Source organism: Crocodylus porosus, unplaced genomic scaffold (assembly GCF_001723895.1).
Source record: "Crocodylus porosus isolate Cpor-Errol unplaced genomic scaffold, CroPor_comp1, whole genome shotgun sequence".
Taxonomy (NCBI): Eukaryota; Metazoa; Chordata; order Crocodylia; family Crocodylidae; genus Crocodylus; species Crocodylus porosus.
This window is the reverse complement of record NW_017728931.1, coordinates 71,429,106-71,452,158: the sequence shown is the minus strand read 5'-3', so window position 1 is coordinate 71,452,158 and position 23,053 is coordinate 71,429,106. Positions and strand designations below refer to the sequence as shown.

Here is a 23,053-nt window from a genome sequence, read left to right as displayed (position 1 = left end):
AGGATTAAACCCCAAATCCCCTCAGGCTACTTGGGGTCTAGCCCCACTCCTGCCATTGTGTGAGAGGGGTGTCAGGGCTGGGAACTATCTGCTTCCCTCATCCAGGCACACCCTGGCTGGAGTCCCTGCAGACCACAGTGGAAGTTTAAACCCATCCTCAATCATATTCAAACCTGTCCTTTCCCTCAGCTTAGTTTCTCTCCAGCTGAGGACTTGCTGTAGTGCCCCCTGGCTTCTGGCCAGAGCCACTTCAGGCATGTGCCTGCATTTCTGAAGCCAAAAGTGAATGTCTGTCCACTTGCAAACTGGTTCAATCTATGCAGGTTAGAGTAATCTGCAAAGACTGAATCAATTCAGGCTCTGGCTTTTTGAATGTCCATCCCTAGCCATCATGGCTACCGGAAGAAGCTGTTTTCCTCCTCCCCCCACAAATCAGTGACTGGAGTGGTTGCTTCAGTCACCCCACCCTAGTTACACCACTGCTATGAAGACATCAAGTGTATAAACAACCAATAGTAACTGCTATTTTCTAAAGCTTGCATTCTTAATGTAAACTGAAAAATGCAATACAAAATCTCCTATGAGGCAGATTTTGAAAGATTATTTTGTGTAACCTGTTTAAAGTATTTGCTAGGAATTTTTGTGTCATTTCTTTTTAGATTGTCTTGCTGTTTGAACTGAAATTATACCACAAGCACAGGAATGACCCTCGAAGTGTGCCTGAGTGCATAACTTGTCATGGTGATGTTGATATATCTTTCAGATGCAGATGCCTAAAATCTGACATCTACTTTAAATTAAGTCAAATGGAACAGCGGATGCCTATAATGTTTTTACTGCATCTATCCACTGCCTCCAGAATAAACTACTTTGCTTTCACAGTCTATCCCCTATTGCCCAAGCATCAACTTGCATTCCCTACTGAGATGTTGACTCCCACCTCCATCCTGCTAGTCTAAATTCCCCATTTGGTACATTTTCAAACAAGTACCTTCAGATTTTTTGGCAAAGTGCTCCTAAAAACCAAGAGGAATTCTCTGTAAGCTCTGAAAAGCTACCCTAAAAAATTGCTTTACTATTTTCTTAAAACCTGCCATGTGCCTTCAAAAAAATTTGGCACGACACTGCTGGGCCACTAAGAACTTTAGTTGCCATGCTGATCAGTGCTGTCTCACTTTCTTGTTGCACCGAAGTTATCTAAATGTTGCCTCCTGTCTTTCTTTGATTTTAAGATTGTTGAGGCAGGGACAAGAATTTTTTTAGTACTTTTAGAGCACAAACACAGTGGATAATTGGTCTATGCAACAGAAATTCTAGCCTCTATCCCGTGTACATTTATCACATGAACTCATGCTTTAGCCTCTCTTTGTTGAAAGACCATCCTCTTGCCCAGAAGGAGACAAGTCTGGAATGAGACGAACTGAGATTCAAGGCTGAGAACTTAATGTTCTTGAGACAGGACTTTCAGTAATATGATTTCATAGGATTACCAGCTACTAAAGAAGAACTGTTACCTGCAGCTCTGTAAGTGCAAGAGCACAGATGGGTAAAGTAAACCATTTTTGACTGAATTCTCACGGCATAGCTGTAACACAGCTTATCAGTGTCAGACAGCACATAGCCACAGGTGAAGTGGATGTGTTTTCATAAAAGTAGATTCTGTAGAAAGAGATTCTGAGAGGATGCCAAGAAGTAAGGCTTCCATTTCCCAAAGATAGTGGTGACAGGTCAGAATTAAGCAAATAAATCTGTCAGCAATCACTATCAGTGGCTCTTTCCAATACAATAAACGGTCATCATTGTCACAAGATGTGCTGTGTGTACCTGTGCATGTAACTCACATTGCAAACAAACAAAAATTTAAGCAGTTCTAAGAATTAGAAAATGTTCATGTACATTCATTAATATATATGTTTTCTAAATAAGGGGCAAATGGAACATAAAACAGAAGAAAGGAATGAGAAAGTAACTAAAAATTGTTAAGTGATAGCTCAGAAAGCATTTGAAGGAAAAGAAAGGGTTCAATTTAAAATGTCCTTAGCAGAGATTTATTGCATACATTTTGCTTAGTTTCTTACGATTGCTAGTTACAAAATGACGGTAGAAGAGACAAATTGTAAGTTTTATTTTAAAGGACATATATTTGGACAGAAGGAAAAATTCACTCACTATAACAATATTACAACTATCACATTATTTTCAACTATCAATGGCAAAAATGGCAAAAACAGATTTGTAGATTTGCATTTAAAACCTCATGTCCCATTACGAGTTTGGTCCTGGCCCTGAAGGAGAGGCCTTTATACAAAGGGGCTCTTGTGCCTCTGCTGAACCCTTACTTTAGAATCTATATGCTGGCACAGTCTTGTTACCCATTATGTGGCAGAAAAATAATTGATAGAGCCTGGCCATAATTATGTTCTGTTGTTAAAGTTGGCAATTGCAATTCTGATGTTAAGCTTTGGCAGAAATGATTGAAATATTTTAGTATAATATATTTTTTTAAAGTACAGAGTAAATTTAAAACAGATGACTTGACACTGATCCTAGACATTTATTAATATATCCTTACTTCTGTAAGATACCACCTAAACAATGAAAAAGTGAAGGTCTTATTAATTATCACACATATGACTTTAATTTCTAAGTATTTTTACATCTACTGAATAACATTCTTGTTGTGAAATCCTGAAAAATGTTTTTGTGTTATATTTGAACTCAACAGCTTGTATGATTTTTAAAATTACCTTGACAATGTGGGTTCAATTAAAGAGCCAGTCCTTAATTTCATCTGGTCAAGTTCAGATCTCAGTTTCTCAATTTCTTCTGCCAGTCGTTCCTGAAAGAGAGAGTCAGGACAGAGAGAATGTTTTTCAGATCATTTGCAATGAGTGAAAAAATGGAAATATATATATTAACAGCTACTGACTAACTAACTAACTATATGTATATTATATATAGTTATAATATATATATAGTTACTGATATCTAAAGTAAAAAATATATATTTTCAGGCATATATTCTCCAGTTGAAGAATTTCTACAAATTTCAATTTCTAATAACATATCTTCACTGACGGAAGACTCTGTAGTGCTCTGTAGAAGTAGTGTTTGCTCCCAGCTTGTTTTTTTTTCCAATCCAATGAGTGTCTTATGAAAATGCATTAATAATCCTGGGAGCAGAAACCAGAATCTGGGACTCCCAAATCCCAGGGTCATGCTGTTATCACTAGGTCACAGATTGATGCTTACTTGCTCTCTCTCTCTCTAGCTCTTTGAATCTTGCACTACCTTCTGTACAGCTTCCCAGCTTCAAAGGGAAGGGTAGAGGATGAGCCCCCTCTCAGCATAGCAGTAAAGACACTTTCCTAGAAAGAGGGAGGTATACATTTCAATGTTCTCATGCTGAGGAGGGCTAATCCAAGACTCGTACTATCCTGGTAAAATAGTGGGTTAGATCCAGTACAGCTGGAGTTTGAAACTCAGCTCCCCATTATACTGATGAAATCATCTAGCATTTTATAGAACTAGGATTTTAGGAGCAAACTAATACCCACAATATAGTGGATACATTAAAAATATTTTTTTCTAGTGTTATATTTAAAAAAAAACACTTGGCTTTTTGTTCTATCACAATAGCAGACTTCTGCAAACAACAAGTCAGAAGAGAGAAAGTACTGTAAAATATGTCACTCCAAGAGGATTGGTAGCTATGACTAATTATTCACAAGTGATTACTCAATAGCAGTTATCCATTCGATAGAAATGAGATAAGAACGGCATGAATATACAGATATATGTGTGAATATACAAGTTTTCATTACAGATAATAGATGCTCACTGTCTAAGAATGTCATGACTATGAAGGAAGTGTAGATATTTAGAAATGACTAATTATACTTCGAGATTATGGGACTCTGGCAGGGACTGAATGCACTGACTAGTAAGACCACAGTGACAAATGATCTCAGTGACTAGTTAACCAGATTTTACTGTAAATAAAAGATGAATTAATTGAAAATGTTCTGTAATATAGCACATTTAAAAAATGTGCAGATAATTTAGGTAGAAGGAAAGGAACCTGTGCTACGTGGTAGCAAATTATTCTTTCTGTATTCTTTTCTCTATGAAGAGATGTACAGGAGGGATTTGAGGATTCATGGGCATCACTTACTAATTAATTATTTAACAACAACTGCATTTAATCAAGGCATGACTATTAATCTAAATTTGCTTGACAACTTCTTTTGCTAAAATTAAAGAACGAAATCCTTTACGGCATTTTATTTTGTAGTTCTGGAGGTCAGAAGTAACAAAAATTCAGTCCTTTATCATAATGTGATTGTGATTACTCACTGCACTGAGAATGCATATATCTCACTTTCTATGCTCCCACACCATATCAAGCAAAACCAAAGCAGAACATTTCAAGAAGAGTTTGTAAAATATTGTTTCAGAATAAATGGGGATCTCCATATTTGACTGAATAAATAATAAGAATATTCAGGACATGAATCAAACTGAAAAAATAATTATTCATGCTTATTTCCAATGCAACTTTATTAAATCAATAAAGTTATATTCAATTTAAGCATTTACGTGTGAAGTTATAGTTGAAGATTTATTAGCTATTACATTGCTAGCTTGTTTTAGAATAACTTCCCTTCATTATATGCCCAAGGTCATATATGAAGTTGGTAGCAGCGTTAGGGGCTGAACTGGTCTCAAGAGCTCTTTTCTAGTGCCTTAACATCATCTCTACTCCTTCCTGAAAAATTATTTTAGTGCAGCTTAAAAAAAAAAAGAAAAAAGAACAGAAAATTTAAACAGATATTTTCTCTTGCCTTTCTCCTATTTTTATATGGTTTTCGCTGTCAAATGGTAACCATTATTTCCTCTCCTAGCATTTAGTGCAGCTGTATTTTTTTCATTCTTCCCTATGTATTTTAATTTAATTTGACATGTTGCAAAAAATACTTTATGTATAAACCTAAAGGCAGATATATTTGTGGATACTACTGCCTTTAAGGGAAGTACGTTTTTAAAATAAAACCAGAATTTTGCATTTACAATACATATTTATAATTAATTTGACTGGTTCACTAAACCATTTGTTAAAATGGGAATTACAATGCTTTGAACTCAAAGAGGCAACTTTCCACTATGTGTAGTATGAAGTCATTGAATCTTTTAAAATGATTGTATTACATCAAATTATTATAATCTTGACTAAAAATTCTAACCATCTACATGAATATCTCCTTTAGCCTGGTTCCTTTAAGAGCTAAAATGTATATGACAAAATGCTGGCCTAATTGAAGTCAATGGGATTTTTCCGTCAACTTCAGTGGGGCCAATATTTGAACAATGAGCATTAGTTAAGGAGCATTTTTGTAAAACATTAATATCTTCTTAAACCATCCAAATAGGTAAATATAATTATTTCCAGGATCCTTGGGAGTATTCAATGTCATTAGATCCCTTCACACATGCCAGTTTGGAAATGTTAAATATACCATATACAGATTTTCCAATTATTAAGTGTCAAATTCTAAACAAAATGAGATTACAGATAATATATCACTGTTATATAGTACCTTGTCATGTAATGACTCTTCCAGGTTCTTCCTGAAACTTTCAGATTCCTGAATTAAAACATTCTAGGAGAAAAAGAAAGATTAAAAACATAAATAGAAGAGGGGAAAAAAATCAAATACCAGAAGCTGCTAACTGATCAAGTAAACAAAGTTATCTGATCAGTCTCAATCAATCACTTCAGATTTTCTTTTTTATTACAAATCCCCTAAAGCTTTTGGAAAGTGTACAGACTAGATTTGGAACCTATAAATAATCGAAATAATTGATTTCATCAACAGAAAATGTTTGAAATCACTTCTCAATCTGAATTTTACACTTTAATTTTTCCCAGACAGATATGATCATTGCTTGTATTCTGCCTCAATCAGATAAAACACATAGGTGCATAAACCACTAAAACAAGTTTGGCTAAAGGGGTATTTACCATATTTACTTGAATCTAAAATGAATCTACCCTGAATTTAAGATGACCGCCCCAATAATTAGTTTTTATATATGGAAAACGTACACATTTGTTATAATTTTCCAGGTATAGAATCTAATTATTGGATGTTTGTCTTCCACTGCTCTGGCTGGGAAAATAGTGTTGGGGGATGGTGGTCCCCTTGCCCTCTGCTCCCTCTACTTCTTCCCCCTACAGCCACTTCCCCCACTTTACTGTAAGCCCCTTGGGCTCCGTTTTGCAAACACGAAATATGAGGGGCCAAAAAACACTGACTGAAATAAACATATCTGTAGTAATTTGCATATAGAGGAAAAGAAAACTATGGGTACCTAATAGACTCAGTTAATCTAGGATTGATGCATTTTACCTGCTTTGCAAACTGCTGCAAGTTTCAGTTCAGGTACTCCATACACACACATTTAAGCAGGACTTCTGTATCTACTTATAAATAGTACGAACTCTGTATGATATTAGTTCAAAGCCAAACGGTTCAAGATTTGTCATGGGCCCCAGCAGAGTCAAAAGCATTTCAAGCCATGGTGGCCCCACAGCCCAGCACTTCTCACTACGGGTATATATTTCAGATATCCCCTGCAAAGGGACCATGTGTTAATTAGCTACTTGTTACTGGAACTGAGTGTTCTCGTCTCTTGTCACAAGTTCTAGGATCTTCCTAAAATTTATAGGTAGATGAGGTGTGGGGCTGTCTGGTTTGGCTTCACCTCATGAAGGCCACCCCAGTCACTTGTGACGAGCCAAGGGAGGGGGTGACAGAGCCTCTCATTCCCACAGAAGTGTGATGATGTTTGTCAGTTATTTAAAGCTGGGGAAGAAACAGGAATCACTGGAAATGGGAAAGAAAGGCACTGCTCAGCTGTGGGAGTGAAGAGGAAGCCAAAATATCTTGAGATAGCAGTTCACCATGAGCTGAAAAAGGGCCAATGCTGAGGGGGATTGAGCATGACAGGGACTATCTCTTATTAGATGGGCTGCACTAACTTAGCCTTCTGGTAGCATCCACCTCACAGGAGAGTTGCACTTCTGGCATAGTTCAGTACCCACCAAGGTGCAGTGCAGCAGCCTTAAGCCCAGTTGATGGAAACGGGAGTCTCCTCCCTTACTTGCTCCAAGGGCCTTATAGCTAAAGGGAAGCAAAACTCAGGAGCATCCAAACCCCAAGCCTCCGGGATTGGGCCTGCATGTAGGGTGCCTGCCAAAGGTTTTGGAAAAATCTGAAGCCCCAGGTGCGGGTGGAGGATGTTTGCTGGTAGTAGGGCCACTTATGGTTCTGGACTCTTGGATTTGGCATTAATTTAGGCTAATTTGGCCTTAGATACAAATTATATTTTTAAAAAAAAGGTAGCTTCTCAGCCTTGGCAGGAAAATGCCATGACCACTAAGGAGGTTTTCCTAGTTGCAAGGGAAAACTATTTTCTTGGCAGGGGGTACTACCTTGACTAAGCTAAGGAATAATTAACCTTTGACTTTCACTGCCAGTGGGAAGATCTTGGCTATATGCCAACCTTATGTAAATGGAAGACTTCTTCCTAGCTTGTTCCTGCAGCCATATGGCTGAGGGCAAGCAAAACTCGGGGACATTCGAACCCCAAGCCTTCAGACTTGGGCTTGCACTTAGGATATCTGCCAAAGCATTTGAAAGCATCTGAAGCCCTAGGCAGGGGTGGAGGATGCTTGCTGATAGTAGGGCCACATATGGTTCTTGAATGACTCAGATTTGGAGTTGATTTGGCTTGGAACATGAAAAAAATTCCTTAAAAAAAAAAAAAAAAAAAGCATCTCAGCCTTTTGGTTAAGATGAAGCATTTTTGGCAACAATGGGAGGTTGTCAGGGCTGGCTCTGTCCCTTCTGTTGCCAGCCTGGTATTGTGGTACCTCCAGGCCTGGTGCCAGTTCCCTGCAGTGGGAACACCTATCCATTTTTATGAGGGCCACACACGAAAGAAAAAGGGTTCCCATCAGTACATTTGCCCCATATAGGCCATGCATTTTAATGGCATGATCAGTGTAGGCTGTATTTAATCAGCATCATACTTGATTTCCATTACTGAGCACATGCTGCTTCTGGCAGCAGTTTAACGATAGACAATATATATAATAAGGTTTTCTTGTAAGCAAATACAAGGTTAGGGGCTGTTTGAAGGGAAAAAAACCTCATCATTTATTTGAATAAATATGGTAGTTTTCTACCACAAAAAATATACAATTAGTGTGAAGTCCTTTTCATGAATTAAGACCCTAGCTATGGAGGTAAAATGGAAGGTGGGTCAAGATACCTTCAGGGTAATCATGCAACGGATAGTGGGGGCCTGCAAAATATTCTGAGCTGCAGAAAAACCCAATCTAGGCTCATATGAAAGTGAGTGGTAAGGAGATGGAAGGAAAAAGACTGTATTTTCATAGGTCCATTGCCCCTAACAGCTTGCTCAGATGGCATGAAGGGACTAATAGTCACCACTGTAGCCATGAGGCTTCAAGTGAGAAAAATATTGTTTTCATTTTAGTGTATATATGAAGAGGTTTGTAATTAAGATGACTAAAGTGAAAAGAACCAGATTCAGAAGGCTGCACATTGATCATATTCATGGCAAATCTAGGACATATCCCAGGGTCCAGGAAATGTATATGACAAGAGGAAACACAAAACATCTCTGAATGGTCAGTTAACTCTGTATCCTAAAAGGCTTAGTGCACAGAAAAGCATTAACTGAAGGAAGGAAAAGGAAGGAACTGAAGAAAGGAGATGAGAAGGAGACGAGGTCTGGGACTTCGGAACTCCTGAGTTGTAACTCTGTGCCTGTAACTGTCCCACACTACACCTGGGGGCAAGTCATGTAAAATCTCTATCTGCAGTTCCCCATTAGCAAATTGCATACACTAATACTTTATTTATACACTTCACAGTAACAAAAATATTCCTTAGTGAATGCCTGCATCATAATTTGGACTGGAAAAATATAGTTAATGTTGTTAAAACTAAAAAAATATAGTTGATATCTCTCTTAATGCCAAAAATTTGGTTTTATTTGTAGAAATTGGGTAAATACTCACCTGCGGATTACAAAACCAGCATGATGTTTACATTAATTTAAAAGTGGAAAACATAATTATAGTCATTGTCCTACTACTATTTAAATTTTTACTGCCCTTTGAACATTACCTTTTCTTCAAGTGCTGCCATTCTCTCTTTCAAGTGTAGCTGCAGGCGTTCATTGGATTCTGTCAAAAGTCTGTCTACAGTATCTGATAGTCTTTTGTTGTGCTCCTCATTCATTTTCTCTCTTTGCCTGGCCTTCAGTACAGGGCAGAGGAAACACAACGATAAGTGTTTGGGTTAATTAACGCAGATTTACACTGAACAAATTTTCACTAAGACATCCACGAACTGAAGGGATTACTCTTTTGGTTGACCTTATTGAGCCACCACATATTTTGATCAAGGTATATTAGAAAATTCTGTATTAGTAGAATGTTTCTAATGAACTAAAACTAGATTTAAGTGAATTGACTAACATGGGACTGCATTACTTTCATGTTCACAAATGCTATGTTCTGCAGTCAAGAAAGCTGCATGTTTGTACTCAAAGGCAGAATTTGGCTCCATATTGTCAGACTTTATACACAAAAAATAAACCATCTGCAATGAACATACTCTTTGGAGTTCCTGATTCTTCTCTTCAAGTTGAGCTTCTAAGTGTCTCATACGTTCTTCAATGTTACCATGTCTTTCCTCTGCCTGCAAAAAAATAGGAAGACTTGGTCTGAAATTTAAATAGCTTTGTAACTCATTATCTCAGTAAAGTTCAAACAAAACATAAAGCAAGCTACTACTAACTGCAAACTTAGTTTTCAAAAAATAAACTTTATTCAAACAGGCAGCTGAACAGCATTGCTTGAAATGTGTCAGCTACAAAGGCCTGTTACATCCAAGCATCAGCAAAACATTGGAGTTATTTATGAGCAATGAAATCAGCCAAATGTAACATGCAGACTGTGCATGGTTTGAACACAAACCTGCCATCGTAAAATTGTAAGCTCCTGAAGCACTGAACTGCACGATGGTTGATTATCAATAAAAAAATAAAAAATAAAAATAAAAATGAAAACAAATTAGATGGATTCTATTTAGCAATAGAAAGTAAAGTCCAGTAGGACTACCTTCCTACGTATGGAGATCATTTCTTGTAGTTTAGCTTCCATAACATATTGATAATCATCAGATGAGGTAGAAGAGGTTGGATCAGACTAACAAGTCAAGGAAAAGGAGAGGGACAAAATTGAAAAATCAGAACTAAAGACACTGACACTGAACAGAACACAGCACAGAATGCTTAAAAGAAAAGCGTGACTGAAAATTTAATCTTTTAACTGACAGACTTTTATGTGGAATAAACTACACTGATATTTGGTGAATATGATGCAGTTGACGTGGATAAACGGAAAACAATGAAATGTTAAAAAAGCTATCAACCTAGGTATGGAAGGTCAAGGTTAGTAATGGCTGGCTGATGAAAGATTTCTACAGAGGAAAATCAAAGCAGTTCTGGCTAATAGGGTCTCATGTTGTAGCTGGAGTTATGGGGATCGAAACACCGGAGTGTGACTCTGAGAGGCCAATGTCAGAATTTTTGTAAAATTTTTGCACCGTTTTATAGGAATGAAAAACAATGCCTAAATGTAATAGAATACATAAAATTAATGGATTAGTTATTTATAGTAACTGTGCAGTGTTATGATAGATTTTCCTAGAAAACACAGAAAACTAATAAAATACAGCTCAAGACTTTTTAGAGAGAGAATCAAATAAGCCCCTTTTACCCCAATAAATTATATAGTTTCCAATTTCTTTGAGAGGATTCACCCTTGTGAATCCATTTTATAAGATTAACGTCATACTTTAGGGAAGACCTATAAATACAACATCATTAACTGGACAAGAAGTCATGTACTGAATATAAAGAATGGCAGTCCATCCAAAGTCATTGTTTTTTCTCATAGAAAATTTAATAGAGCATTTGTCACAAAATATGGATCTCTCTGTCATCCTTATATCAATGAAGTCTAGTGTACAATTTTAAAGAAAGCTATGTTGAATTTGTTGCTATGGAAACAAAATATGTGCATAAGAAATAGACACTGCACACTATTACTGATGTCTGTGTTATTGTAAACTCCTGATTTTGAAATGCTCTTTGATTAGACCATTGTCAGAAATGACCTCTGGGTCACCAGATATGTAAACTCCCAGCAAATGTAATGTTTGTGATAAAGATATACTTTATTACTTAGATCATCATCTACAAAAAATTTATCAAAATAATAATTAGGCACACATAGTAAAATAAGTACACATAGTTTATTGTGTATGGTACACACACCATGATTTAAGATCACTTCAATGATACTATTGTATTTACTTGAATCCAAGATGACTTTTTTCCTTGCCTATTTCAATGTGGGAAAAGGCTCCTCTTCTTACATTTGAGTAGGTAGGTGGCCAGGCGGCTGCTCCAGCTCTAACTCCAGCCTATACCCAGGACCAGGGTTGAGTTGGAGCAGCAGCTGCTGCCCACCCATCCCTCTGTACTACTTACTCTCAGTTGTGGTTGTAGCTCTGGCTCTTGCTCAGAGCATGGAGCACAGGATGGCTCTGGTACCCACCTGGCAAGGCAGCAGTGGCAGTGGTGGCAGCAGTTCCAATCCTGGCTCCATCTCTAACTCAGCCCCGGGGCTTGGGCTGGGACTGAACGTGTTCCTATAGCTGCTGTTGCCTGGCCAGGTACAAGCAACAGCTACCATGTGCTCTGGACCGTACAGCCATGAAGTATCCTGGAATTAGGCAACTACTTCCACCTGACTGAAGAAACCAAGGCCCTCTTGAATGCCATTGACTCCGATGTGCTTGTGGGAGCATCTCCAGGCCACTGATATGTGGTTTGGGGCCCATGAGATGAGCAGTGAATGGTAGGAGCAGATTGTCCTGGGTACCTGGGATGATAAATAGTGTCTATAGAACTTCCGCATGTGCTGGGCCATTGACATAGGCATCATCACCCAGCTGGCACACCACTTTGAGTGGCAGGACATCAGCATAAGGCCATCCCTGACTCCAGAGAAGCAAGTCACCATTGCCACCTGGAAACTTGCCACTCCCAACAATCCAGTGGCAAATCGAGGGGAGAGCCAGGTGGGGGCCATTTCCCCTGGGTGCAGGCCTGAGGGGGCACCAGCCGGGCAGTCAGACCATTGGCAGATAAATACACAGGCAAACTGGGTACATGTGCCCAGGGGTCTGTTCCAATTCAGAGCCCCGGGAACCTCACCAGCAGGGAAGTGAAAACCGCAGTTTAAACTCAGTGCCCATTTTTTATGCCAAATTTAAACTGCAGCTTTCACATTTCCTCCACCAATGGGGCTGTGCAGAGGCAGGGCTGGGATTTTGCCTGAAGAGCTGTGCTGTGCCTGCAGGCCAGGTGGTGCCACATCTGGGGGGAGGGAGCCGAGCCAAGTTGGAAGAGTTATGCCCTACCTGGAACAGGGTCGGGGGGTGGTTGGGGCTTGGCTGGCCATGCCAGAAGGACCATGCTGCAACTTGCGCGCTGTGGAACTGAGATGGCCTTGGGGGCTAGAGCCCCCCCAAATTCATGTTGGCACCCTGCAGCTGAGCCCCTCCCAGGTCCAAGGCCTGCCCACAGAGACATGGCACAGGAGTGGCACTCCCCACTGGGCCCAGCCCAGCTCAGCTTAGCTCAGCCCTCTGCATCCATGGAGCTGCTCGGGATAGCCAAGGAGCAGCTCCCTGCACGTAAGTGTAACAAGGGGAGGGTGCGGAGTGAGACTGAGCTGTGGGTGGCTGTGGGGGGTTGGGAGGAAAGGGCGGATGGCTCTCTGTGTGGGGGAGGGGTCTGTCTGTGTGTGCGTGATATCTTTTATTAGTGGGGGGAGCCTTGCAAGCATTGCAAGACCCATGGTTGTAAGAAGCACTTCTGGTTTGGCCGCCGTGCTTTGCTGGTGCTTTTGCCTCCCCACCTCATCTCTGTGACTGGCTGCTGGGAGGGACCCCCTCCCCCCATCCTGCTCTGTGATGGGGGGGGTGGGGGCAAATGTAAGCATTGCCCCCAACTGCCAGAGACCCTTGGTATGCCACTACAACAGTCTCCACTCCATCACCAACCAGTTTGAAGTGGGCAAGTCCACAGCAGGGGCAGTGGTCTGGAAAATGTGCAAGGTCATCAGGTACATGTTGTTAAATTGTTTCATCTACTTCATCAATCAAGAGGAGGTGGCTTCCACCCTATGGGCTTCTTTGACTGTGTGGGGGTTGTTGAGGTGTGCTTACAAAAATCCTGTGCCTGCCACAAGGTGCCATCGAGTTTACCAACCAGAAGGGCTTCTTCTCTGTCATACTTCAGGACATCATAGACCACCATGGGCACTTTATCCACACCTTCACTGGTAACAACTTCACCCTCCCCCAGATAATAGATACTACATTCCCGCCCCCCCCCCCACACATGTTGAGATCAACAGAGTAACTGTCCTACCCCTCATCATCAGGGATGTGGTATACTCTTTCCTTCCTTGGTTCATAAAGCCCTATGTGGGGCACCTTGACTCAGTGGTGACACGTACGTGGTGCACGGGGGTGCACCCCCTGACAGGCCGTGCTCCCTGGTTAGGTGATGGGTAGGGGGGCCCAGTGGGAGTGTCGGTGCCCCTGCAAGTGCCAGTCAGGGAATGGGAGCGCTGCAGCCACTTCCAGAAGCCAGTGAGTGAGATTGGCTACGGTGGGTTCTTCCCCTCCCCACCAGTCACTGACTGCTCGCTGTTAAAACAGTCAAAGCTGAGTACAAGTTAGAACAGTTACTTTTGCTGAAAGCAGAGATAGAATTTTGTGAAAAGTGTTCTTTTACTGGCTGCAGGCTGTTTCCATCCACTATCATATTTGTGTGAGAATCTACCCAGGAGCACAGTAAGAGTTTGGTTTCAGTGCAGCATTTATATGAAGGCATTTGTCATGTGATAGGCATGTGGGATTCATGAATACTGATAGTTTCATTGTGGGGAGTGTCAATTGTGGTAAAGGTAGCGATATATTGGCAACTTTTTGCCATTTGGCAATATCTGTTTCTGTTTGGTGTTTGCTAACCAGTAGAGAGTTTGCTCCTGATCAGAGCTGTTCAACTTCTGAGTGGCCATGGGGAGCAGCAGCAGGAGAAGGCAATGGAGGGAAGCAGTGACAGAGTGAGTGGGGGTATGAGGGGGAAAGGGGCACCCATTTTGGGAAACATGGGAATCCAAGGAAGCAAAGTTGCAGGAGCTCATGGGCTATGAGTTAACCACTGGAAGCTGACATGCGGCCCACAGGCTACCAGCTGGATAGCCCAGTTCCTGATCACAGGATTGTAGGAAAGTAGGGCTGAAAGAGACCTAACGAGGTTATCTAGTCTAGCCCGTCTGCTCAAGGCAGGATCATCCCTGACTAAACCATCCCAGCCAAGTGTCTATTTAACCTGCTCTTGAAACCATCGAAGGATGAAGTTTTCATAATTTCCCTAGGTATTCTGTTCCGATTTTGAGTAGCTTCACAATCAGAAAGTTTCTCCTAATTGGCAACCTAAATTTCACCTGCTGAAGCTTGTGAACATTGCTTCTAGTCCTGTCTCCTACAGTCACAGAGAAATGCCCATTTCCATCTTCTCTGTAATCAGGTATTTCAAGACTGTTATTAAATCCCCCCTCAGCCTTCTCTTCTCCAGACTAAATAATTCTACGTTTTAGCCTTTCCTTATAAATCTCACCTCCAAAGCCCCTAATAAATTTTGCTGCCCTGCATTAGATTCTTTCTAAACTGTCTACATCTTTCTTGATGTATGGGGCCCAAATTTCAACACAGTACTCCAGGTGAGGTCTCACCAGTACTGAAAATAAAGTAAAAGACTTACTTCCCTTCAACACAAACATCCCAAGTGAAGTTTGTGTTAATACAACCGAGTATACTGTTGTCTTTTTTGTAACAAGAGAACACTGTTGACTCTACTTCAGTTTATGGTCTACTATAACCCCCAGGTCCTTCTCTGAAGTGCTGCAGCCTAGCCACTCATTTCCCAGTCTGTACTAGTACCTGCAATTGTTCTGTCCCAAGTTCAGGACTCTGCACTTGTCCTTGTTGAATCTCATCTGGTTCATTGTAGACCACCTCCCCAGTTTTCCAGGTCATTCTGGATTCTAACCCTAGCCTCCAGAATATTTTCAACTGCTCCCACGTTGAAGTCATCCACAAATTTGATAAGCATACACTGGATCCCATTTCCCCAATCATTAATGACAATATCAAACAATACTGGACCCAAGACACACCTCTGGGGAAACTCACTTCATACCTTCTCCCAAATAGACATTGAGTCACTGATGACTATTTGTTGAGTGTGATGAGCCAAGGAGTATCCACCTTACAAGCCTTTCATCTAGTCTATATTTCCTTATCTTTTCAATGACAGCATTGAGAGAGGCAGTGTCAAAAGATCTTCTAAAGTCAAGGTATTCACTGCTCTCTTACCATCCACACGGCCTGTCACCTTATCATAGAAGCAAATCAGGTTAATAAGGAATGACTTCCTCTTGGTTAATACATGCTAGCTGTTGGCTAGAAAATGATATTTAGAGGTTTGCTTTTAAGAATTGGCTTGTAGGTAAAGTAGATATGCATTAGAACAATGGTCCGGGGGGCGGCAACAGTCAGTTGGTTTTAAAAAGCCTGTTTGTGGCATCATTTCCTTCAAGACCCACTGTGTCTGGAACCAGCTGTCATTGTGTTTTAGGCCAAGAGACAAGAGGGCATACACAGGCTGGAAAATTGAAGACATGTACACCATACTGTTCCATAACACAAGATAAGTGACTCTGCTACAGTGGCCAGGTCACAGTGACCAGCTTCAGAGCCCTTAGGATTTCTGGTTTTGGTGGATGGACCAAATTAAGACATCAGTTAATGACCAAATTAAGATGCATGCATGTGATAGGTTTGTTGGAACAAAGGAATACGGTTGCAGGGCAAAACATGGACAGTATGACAGCCATAGGAAAACCAATCAATGGTACCCAGAGATAAAGTGGAGAAGAAGAATACAAAAGGAGGGATTTCAGAACAGCAAAGGGTCCCCAACAGGGGAACTCAAGGACACCATGGACAAAGGGCACACCACCAGCCCATCTCACCCACCTCACTGAGTAAGGGGTGGACCTTGGCCCTCAATCTTCAGGCTGCTGACATCTGACATTCAAGAGAGAACCACAGGGTGAAGCTCCAGTACTGGCCAGACGTGCCTTCCCTCTGTGACAGTCCTAGGACTGGTGGATATAGAATTGGGGGGAGGAGAGGACGATGGTTTATATTGTTTGGTATTTTATTTTGTTTGCCTTGCCTGCATTATTCTTATTTGCTCTAACTATGTATCAATAAAATCACCATACAGGAGAGATTGTGCAAAAAAAAGGGGTGGGGTATAGCTCTCTATGTGAAGGAGAGCTACACTTCCCTACAAGCTGAGATTGGCGGCACCCAAGGAGGATGACTGGAGACCCTTTGGGTTAGAGTATGAGGGGAATGTAGTGAAGGGGATACAAATCTAGGAGTCTACTACAGACTTCCAAACCAGGAACAAGTGCTTGACCAAGAATTCACCAGGGAACTGGTCAAGGCTGCACAGTCTCAATGCATGGTCATCATGGGAGACTTTAACTACCCAGACATTTCATGGGTTAAGCACTCGGCCAAATCCAATCAGTCACAAAGCTTCCTTACATGCGTGGATAAGCTCTACCTGTCCCAAGAAGTTTCTGGGCTGACAAGAGGCAAGGCACTGCTGGACCTGGTACTGGCCAAAGGGGATGATCTAATCAGTGGCCTAAGAATCAAAAGGAAGCTGGGTGACAGTAACCACGAGATGATCACTTTCACCATCCATCACAGAACTGGCAAGTCAGCCAGCAATGCACTAGTCCTTGACTTTAGGAAAGCTGACTTTCATAAGTTCAGGAGCCTTGTTCTTGAGGCCCTGAGAAGCCAGGATTTCACAGGGAGAGAAGTTCATAGTAAGTGGTTGCTCCTTAAGGAAGTGATTCTAGATGCAAAAGGGGAGTCCATCCCCATCTGTAGGAAAGGTGGTAAAAGGGCTCAACAACCCCCTTGGCTCAACAGGGAACTCATAGACCACCTACATCTAAAAAGAGAGGTGTATAAAGGATGGAAGACAGGAAACACCACTAAGGAGGAGTATACTGCACTGGTCCACACCTGCAGGGAGCAAACTAGAAAAGCCAAGGCTGCAATTGAACTCCATCTGGCTACATGAATCAAGGACAATAAAAAGTCTTTCAGATATGTGGGGAGTTGAAAGAAAAACAAGGGCAACATTAGACCCCTGGTAAATCAGCTGGGGCAGCTGACTACCAACACCCAGGAAAAAGCCAATCTGCTTAATGATTACTTTGCATCAGTTTTTCACTAGCCCAAAGGAATCACCCTACCAACCATGATGCGGGATGGCCAGAGTGAAGGTGAATATATGCCCACCATTCATGTGGATCTTGTGAGGGAGCATCTTGAGAGGCTGGACCTCCATAAATCAGCTGGTCTGGATAGGTTACACCCAAGAGTGCTAAAAGAACTGGCAATCATTATAGTGCAGCCACTGGTGAGGATATTTGAGAATTTGTGGCACTCAGGTGAAGTACCTGAAGATTGAAAGAGGGCCAATGTGGTGCCCGTCTTCAAAAAAGGGAGGAAAGAAGACCTGGGAAACTACAGACCAATCACTTTGACCTCAATCCCTGGGAAGATTTTGGAAAAAATTATCAAAGAAACCATTCCTGGCAGGCTAACAGAAGGCAACATTCTGAGGAATAGCCAGCACGGGTTTGTTGCAGGTAGGTTTTGTTTGACCAATCTGATTTCCTTCTATGACCAAGTGACATATCACCTGGACAAAAGGGAAGAGGTTGATGTCATATATTTGGACTTTGAAAAAGCCTTTGACCTGCTGTCCCATGATGTCCTCATGGAAGACCTGGACAATTGAGGCCTCATCTACTTCACAGTCCAATGGCTGGGGAACTGGCTCTGAGGTTGGACCCAGAGAGTGGTAGTTGACAGAACTGAATGAACATGTCACTCGGTGACTAGTAGTGACCCCCAAGACTATGTTCTTGGACCTGTATTCTTTAATGTATTCATAAACATGGGGACGGGTGTCAAAAGCAGACTTGCCAAGTTTGCTGACAACACCAAGCTTTGGGGTAAAGTGTCCACACTTGAGGATAGGCTGGTGATCCAGGCCAACATTGACAGGCTTGCAAGATGGGTGGTTGAAAACCTGATGGCATTAAATATGGAGAAATGCAGTGTTCCACCTCAGAAATAAAAACCTGCATTACACTTATAGGCTCAGTAATGCTATACTCGCTAGCACCATGACCTCAAGACACTTGGGAGTCATGACTGACCACAAGATGAATATGAGCCACCAATGATACCACAGCTGGCAGAGTGAACAAAACTCTGGCTTGCATCTACCGATGCATCATAGTATCATAGAACCACAGAAGTAGGGTTGGAAGGGACCTTATAGATCTTCAAGTTCGACTTCCTGTCTGGGCAGGAGAAAAAACTGGGCTCAAATGATCCCAGCTAGGTAGACATCAAGCCTCCTCTTAAAGGCCCCCAGAGTAGGAGCCAGCACCACTTCCCTTGGAAATTGGTTCCAGATCCTACCTGCCCTAACTGTGAAGTAGTTCTTGTGGATGTCCAACAACTTATGGCCATTATTCCTTGTTATGCCAGGGGGCACTAGGGGAAACAAGGTCTCTCCCAAATCCTTCTAGTCCCCTCTAGTGAGTTTATAGACTCACCATGTCCCCCTTCAGCCTTCTCTTGTGAAGGCTGAACAGGTTCAGGTCCCACAGTCTCTCATTGTAGGGTCTGCCCTGCTGTGCCCAGATCATTCGGGTGGCCCTCCTCTGGACCCTCTCAATGTTGTCCACATCCCTCCTGAAGTGCGGCGCACAGAACTGGACACAGTACTCCAGCTGTGGCCTGACCAGTGTTGCATAGAGGGGGAGGATCACCTCCTTGGCCCTGCTTGAGATGCACCTGTGGATGCATTACAAGATGCGGTTAGCCCTGCCAACTGTGACCTCGCACTGTCGGCTCATGTTCATCATCAATAATGACTCCAAGATCCCTTTCTGCTTCCGTGCTTTCAAGAAGTGTGTTTCCCATCTTATAAGTGTGCTGCTGGTTACTACTGCCTGAGTGCAGCTCCCTGCACTTGTCAGTACTGAAGAGCATCCTGTTTTTGCTAGCCAACCCCTGCAACCTATCCAAGTCTTGCTGCAGTCTTTCCCTCCCTACTAGTGTGCTCACCTCACCCCAAATTTTGGTATCATCAGCAAATTTAATTAGGGTGCTTTTCACCCCATCGTCCAAATCCCTGATAAAGAAACTGAACAACGCGGGCCCAAGAACTGAGCCCTAGGGGACTCCACTGCCCACTTCTCCTCAGATTGAATATGACCCATCCACGTACCACCAGAGTGCGACCCTTCAGCCAATCTGCAATCCATCTGACTGTGTAGGCATTAATGCCACAGTCGCCCAATTTTTTAATGAGGATGGGGTGGGAGATGGTGTCAAAGGCCTTGCTGAAGTCCAGAAAGACTACATCCACAGCAACACCTGCATCCAACGCTTTTGTGACCTGATCATAAAAGGCAATCAGGTTGGTCTGACATGACCTGCCCCTAATGAAACCACGCTGGTTGCCCTTAAGCATCATCTCTGAGGCCGGCTCATCACAGATGTACTCCATGATGATCTTCTCAAAGAGTTTCCCTAGAATTGAGGTAAGACTAACGGGCCTATAGTTGCCTGGGTCCTCCCTCCTCCCTTTTTTAAAGATGGGGAACATGTTGGCTACTTTCCAATCATCCAGCACCTGGCCCGAGCACCATGAGCACTCGTGAAGCCGTGCCAAGGGCCCTGCAATAACCCCTGCTAGCTCCCTCAACACCCTGGGGTGGAGAGCATCTGGACCCACTGATTTGAGCATGCTTTCTCCTCTGGCACAACCACCAGATTGCCCAGAGGATCTTGGAGGGGCCCCACATTTCCCGGTGCTTTCTTCATCCTCCCTGTATATTTGAAAAAGGACTTTTTGTTATCTTTGATTTTGGACGCTAGTCCTAGCTCTATGTCTGCCTTAGCTTTCCTGACAGCCCCACTACAGGCCCAAGCAAAGGAGGTATACTCCTCTTTGGAGATAGCACTCCCTTGGTCCCTGAGTATCGTCTCCTTAAGGAACGACCATCATCTTGGGCACTGAGTTCCCCTGCCCTTGAGAACTCCAGTGCCTCTCCCACTAATCTCCTCAACTCGCTGAAGTTGGCCCTCTTGAAGTCTAGGGCTACTGCCTTGCTGCTGGCCCTTGACACCCTGTGCTGGATGGTGAATTCCAGCAAGCGATGATCACTATCACCCAGGTGGTCAAGGACCTGGAGGCCCCTTACCCTTATCTTGAGCAAGACCCAGGATGTCATGCTCCCATTGTACTTGGCCTTGGTGAGGCCCCAGCTGGAGTACTGCATCCAATTCTGGGCTCCACAATTCAAAAAAGGACATGCAGAAGATTGAAAGTGTCCAGAGGAGAGCCATGTGCATGATTAGAGGACAAGAGAACCTGCTTTATGAAGAGAGGCTGAGAGCCATAGGGCTCTTCAGTCTGGAGAAGCAGTCTCAGAGGTGTGCTTTAGGATCTGGGGAACACCTGTTTACCAGAGCACCCCAAGGGATGACAAGGTCCAATCATCACAAACTCCTCCAAGACTATTTAAGGTTGGACATAAGGGAAACCTTCTTTACTGTCTGCGCCCCCAAGGCCTATAATAGATTCCCCACAGAGGTGGTGCAAGCAACTACTCTAGACTCATGTGTAACAAACATGTGGATGTTTGTCTTGCTGGGATCATTTGACACTAGCTGACTTCCTGCCCCTTGGGCAGGAGGCTGGACCTGATTATGTTGAGAGGTCTCTTCCAGCCCTAATGTCTATGACATCTATGAAATCTTTTTGGTCATGCAGCACTTCATACATCCATCCTCCAGTCCTTCATAAACAAGCTTTTGTCAACTTCTTCAAGAAAAGCAGCCCTAAGAAGAGACGTAAATATAGTAGATTCATATTGGACCAAGGCAGGGGGCCACTAGATCACTTCCTTTAAGGAGGAAATGAATCTGTACTGAATGTAGCCAGATCTGTCCTACCTTCAAAAATGTAGTTCATGCACGGAAAGAACTTTCCATGGTTGGCGGTAAGTTCATAGGCTCTACCACAAGGGGTTGGTTGAACGATCACACAGACTAAGGCCCCATATACATTGTAGATTTAATTTAGATTCATTTACTGTTTTTTCCCTTGACATATTGTATTCACACAGCCATATCTGACTACTGCCACACAGTAAGGTAGCCAGTACTCTTTGTTGTCAGCTAGTCTCTAATATAGGTAGTTATTACATATTGCTACGGTAACGTGCTTGCAGTGAAAATGGGCTGTTATGCAACACATCTGTGCAGCACAACAGTCAAGGTCTGATGGTGCTCTACTCAGCACTTTTTAGTGTTATAAATGAATGTGGATCCATAGCCACAGACAGCTTCAATGTTCCTTAGCTACAATGCCAGTGTTGATGAGAAGCCTGGCAGCACAGGCCACGTGCCTGACCAGATTCCTGTACTACAGATTGGCTGATATTGCAGTGGCTCACCTTATGGCTAGCCTACAGTGAAAACTAAGCCGAAGAAAGTCTCAGATGAATCAAGTAACTTTCTGGATACGTAGCCAAGATCGCCAGACTTTTAGAATTTCACACCTTATGACTAATTTGTGAAAAAACAGCAAAAAATATTCACCAGTTCACTCTATAACATATGGAGAAACACCCAAACCTCAACTGATGTGATTTTAGAAGCAAAATCTTGTATCGCACTTGTTTTATAAAATATTAATCTGGATTTACTAAGCAGAATGGCAAAACAGTAATCCATACATACATGTTGCTAGGCCATTGAGTTGAAGGTTATAAAATCAAATTCAAAGAACATACATGAGCTATGTTTTTATCAGGGCTAATCAATGACTACTGTTCTCATCATTTATCCACAGGGAAGTAGGTTTTATGCCATCCCATGTTATTTTGCTTTGATAAAAAAGTAAAATATTTGGGCCTACTTCTTTTATCAGTTTTACAGTAATGAAACTCCACTAATTTCAGTGGGGTCACTTCTAATGAGGTGCAATCAAGAAGAATCAATATTTCTGGTTTTGTTTCAGTGTAAAGGGGCTTGGCTCAGAAGACTCACCTTTAACCTCCCAATGCAGATTTCCACTGCAGTGACTGGGACATACCTGAGCTAACTTTAAATTAGCTTACTTGGGTGCCTCTAATAATATAGCCATATTTGCATTGAGCCATTTGCAGGCTAACAGCCTGAGTTACTTAAATACTTGGGCAAATGTTACAATTTGCACCTGTACACTAGCTAGCCATGTTAAAGCATTTTAAAACATTTATTTGTTCTCTGGAAAATATACAGATTCCCATTGCTGTTAATCCAGCTCTTTTAACATTTGCATAAATTTGAAATAAGAAAATATAAGCTATTTACTTAATCAATATGATATATGGATCAGATTTTGTCACTCATTCACATTTAGTATTTAGCATTCATACTTCATATTTAGTATTCTATAAGGATATTAAAAAACACATTTGTTCAAGTTTTCATTGTATAAATAATTATAAAGAAACAGAACTGGTATTGAAGCCTAAGTGATGTTTTAGATTTTCCTCTAATCCAGTGATTTTCAACTTTTTTTCATTTGCGGACCCCTAAACATTTTAAATGGAGGTGCAAACCCCTTTGGATATTTTTAA

At 41.9% G+C, this 23,053-nt stretch overlaps 1 protein-coding gene across 8 annotated transcripts in view; it reads right to left on the bottom strand.

Moving 5' to 3' along the window:
- The window catches only part of PPFIA2 (PTPRF interacting protein alpha 2), a 581,389-nt gene that overhangs the window by 88,057 nt on the left and 470,279 nt on the right, over positions 1-23,053 (bottom strand). For 4 of the 8 annotated variants that reach the window (XM_019543139.1, XM_019543141.1, XM_019543140.1 and 1 more), the window contains 5 exons: positions 10,220-10,306; positions 9,714-9,797; positions 9,222-9,353; positions 5,598-5,660; positions 2,748-2,839 (listed from right to left, as the gene is read on the bottom strand). In XM_019543139.1, coding sequence (XP_019398684.1) covers positions 2,748-2,839; positions 5,598-5,660; positions 9,222-9,353; positions 9,714-9,797; positions 10,220-10,306 — 458 coding nt within the window. The remainder of the gene's footprint in view (positions 1-2,747; positions 2,840-5,597; positions 5,661-9,221; positions 9,354-9,713; positions 9,798-10,219; positions 10,307-23,053) is intronic. The other 4 variants (XM_019543142.1, XM_019543143.1, XM_019543145.1 and 1 more) reach the window with 1 other exon arrangement.